Here is a 2574-nt window from a genome sequence, read left to right as displayed (position 1 = left end):
CTATAGCCTTATCATTTCATATCAAGAGCAGAGCTTTGTTTTGTAAAACAACTCAGATAAAGCTAGCAAGTATAATTTATCTAAAAGCATCTAATATTGTAATAAGTCAAGTACAATACCTAGTCTGTACCATAGGAAGAACTGAGTTCCTAGTACTTCGTCTGAATTTAGAATATCGTATAGGGTTTGTCGTTTGTAGGTTTGTCATAGGAAAAACTGAGTTTCTAGTACTTCGTCTGAGTTTAGAATATCGTATAGGGTTTGTTGTTTGTAGGTTTGTCATAGGAAGAACTGAGTTTCTAGTACTTCGTCTGAGTTTAGAATATCGTGTAGGATTTGTATCAAGAACAGAATAAAAATTCGTAGCTGATAAGAGTTTTACATACGATTTTGATATGCTATACGGATTGTTAGGGAATAGTACAAAGTTTCGTACTAAATCTTTCTTAAAGTTATCTTATATGATCCTTAAGAAATTGAGTACTAAATGCGTTATATGTTTGCATTAAGGGGATTGCATATATTTTAGTACCGATTTTCATAATTATTCGTTTTGAATTAGAATACGGTAAGAATAACTCTACTGCTCGATATTATAACTGCTTTATATAAATTTTCAGTCGATTTAGTAGGCACTCTTATTTGCTACCTTCTAAAGAATAAGCGTTTTATCTTTTTGGTTTTGCTCAGAAATACGTAGGAAATGCATTCTTTGAATTCCATAATTCAATGGAAAGTTTATATAGTCTTTTATGATAAATATTCTATCCTATTTTAGACATACAATATATCTCAATAGCACATCTTATAATTTATAAATAGTAATAGTCTTATAGTCTTTAATAGTCTTATTATGGTAAATAAGTTGTATTTAGTAAAAAGCTTTAAAAAGTTACTGATATATAAATATAAAAAAAAATAATTTAAGTCTTTAAAGTAATATAGCAGATATTACCTATACGTACTATATATTGTATCTATATAAAGTAAGGAGTAGAATTCAGACACGATTTAAAAAATTTTTTAAAAAAATTTATAAATACATATTTATAAATATTTAATAAATATTATTTTCAGATTTTAATGAAAGCATACTTTATTATTAATGTGATAATGAATTTGTATTAAGATAATGATTACCATAAAATTTTTAACACAATTTGACAAGTTCAATTCACTTTAACTTTTTATAAAAAAAAAAAACAAATTAAATATTAATAGGCAGAAAAAATATATAAAACATTAATAACAACTTTCATCTTTTAGAAATTTTTAATTAAAACGGGAAATTTAAACCATTAAATTAATTCGTATGTACATCCTTTTTACCTTCAAGATGTCAATATTACCTGTGTCTTTCGAACCTGAAAATGTCATTAACATTGTCGCACATTAAGTTTTGCTATAAAGTATTTTAAATTTATTGCAGTCTCAGATAAAATTTTTATTTTTTTTCTCATTTTATAAAAAAAATTACTTAATATAATATATGAAATTTTACATTAATAAATTTCCATTATGAACACTGAAACTAAAGCCTTAAAGTATGATTTTTAAGAGGATTTTTTTTTAAATTTATACTTATATTTAGGTAATTAAGCAAAAAAATCCAAAGATATAAATTCATCACTCAAATATCTTATTTATCGATTTAAGCAATATGAAATGTTTTATAAAAATTGAATGTAATATATCTTAAATAGTCCTATTGGTAATATTTTTCAATCCTTCCTCGGACTCATATTGGAGCACGTCAATTATTTCCGTTTGAAAAGGCATTCAATATTCTATCAAAACCAATGAATTGAATATACGAGAATTAAATTAATATCAAATCCAAATATATAATAATAGATGAACGTTAGATCAGGTTTTAATAGGGAGTCTGAGGCAAACTCCATGTAGACCGGTTACGAGTCCGCTGCGTTCCTTTTATTACTTAATAATATCTACTTAAACAAACTTATCTAGATTCAGCACAGATCTAAACAATGGTCTAAAAATTGCGATCCACCTAAGCCCCGTAATTCACTGCGAAAAAAAACTATCTATTTAATCTCAACTCTCTATTCCATCTGAGAGGGGAAATTATTTCAAGCCTTTAATACAATTTAAAATTATTCAAAGAATACTCTTGGAGTTCACTATTATTATTAATAAAATAAAAATGATAAATAAACCGACTGTGGCTATACGAGGAATCATAAAATGTGATTTTTTTTATTATTCTTATAACTTATTATATATTATTATATAGTATGAATTATTAAATAGTTAATGTACTTACTCTTCAATACTGCAATTAACTGTACCGCGACATTCAGACAGTTAAACGTAATAAAATTCAGCCAAGCTTCGCTGGCTTAGTCATGTCATACGAATGGATGAAATGTTCGACCTAGAAACTAATTGAGTGGTTTTGATAAAAAATAATCAAAAAAAACACTCTCGATCTGTCAAACTTTGTTGCCGAATAGAATATTTTTAGAGAAATCTAAGACTTTTGTTGAAGTGTTAGTAAACTTTATATTTTTCAAACATATATCCAATTAAATCATACTTTACTTATCACAA

General features: G+C 25.9%; 1 protein-coding gene across 1 annotated transcript in view; it reads right to left on the bottom strand.

Moving 5' to 3' along the window:
• Nucleotides 1–1383, bottom strand: part of LOC119680096 (adrenodoxin-like protein 1, mitochondrial) — a 2422-nt gene extending 1039 nt beyond the window's left edge. Inside the window, exon 1 of the mRNA XM_038092748.1 lies at nucleotides 1330–1383. Coding sequence (XP_037948676.1) covers nucleotides 1330–1383 — 54 coding nt within the window. The remainder of the gene's footprint in view (nucleotides 1–1329) is intronic.
• Nucleotides 1384–2574: the final 1191 nt, after the last annotated feature.

Source organism: Teleopsis dalmanni, chromosome 1 (genome assembly GCF_002237135.1).
Source record: "Teleopsis dalmanni isolate 2A chromosome 1, ASM223713v2, whole genome shotgun sequence".
Taxonomy (NCBI): domain Eukaryota; kingdom Metazoa; phylum Arthropoda; class Insecta; order Diptera; family Diopsidae; genus Teleopsis; species Teleopsis dalmanni.
The sequence above is the reverse complement of the archived record's forward strand: the minus strand, read 5'-3'. Positions and strand labels throughout refer to the sequence as shown.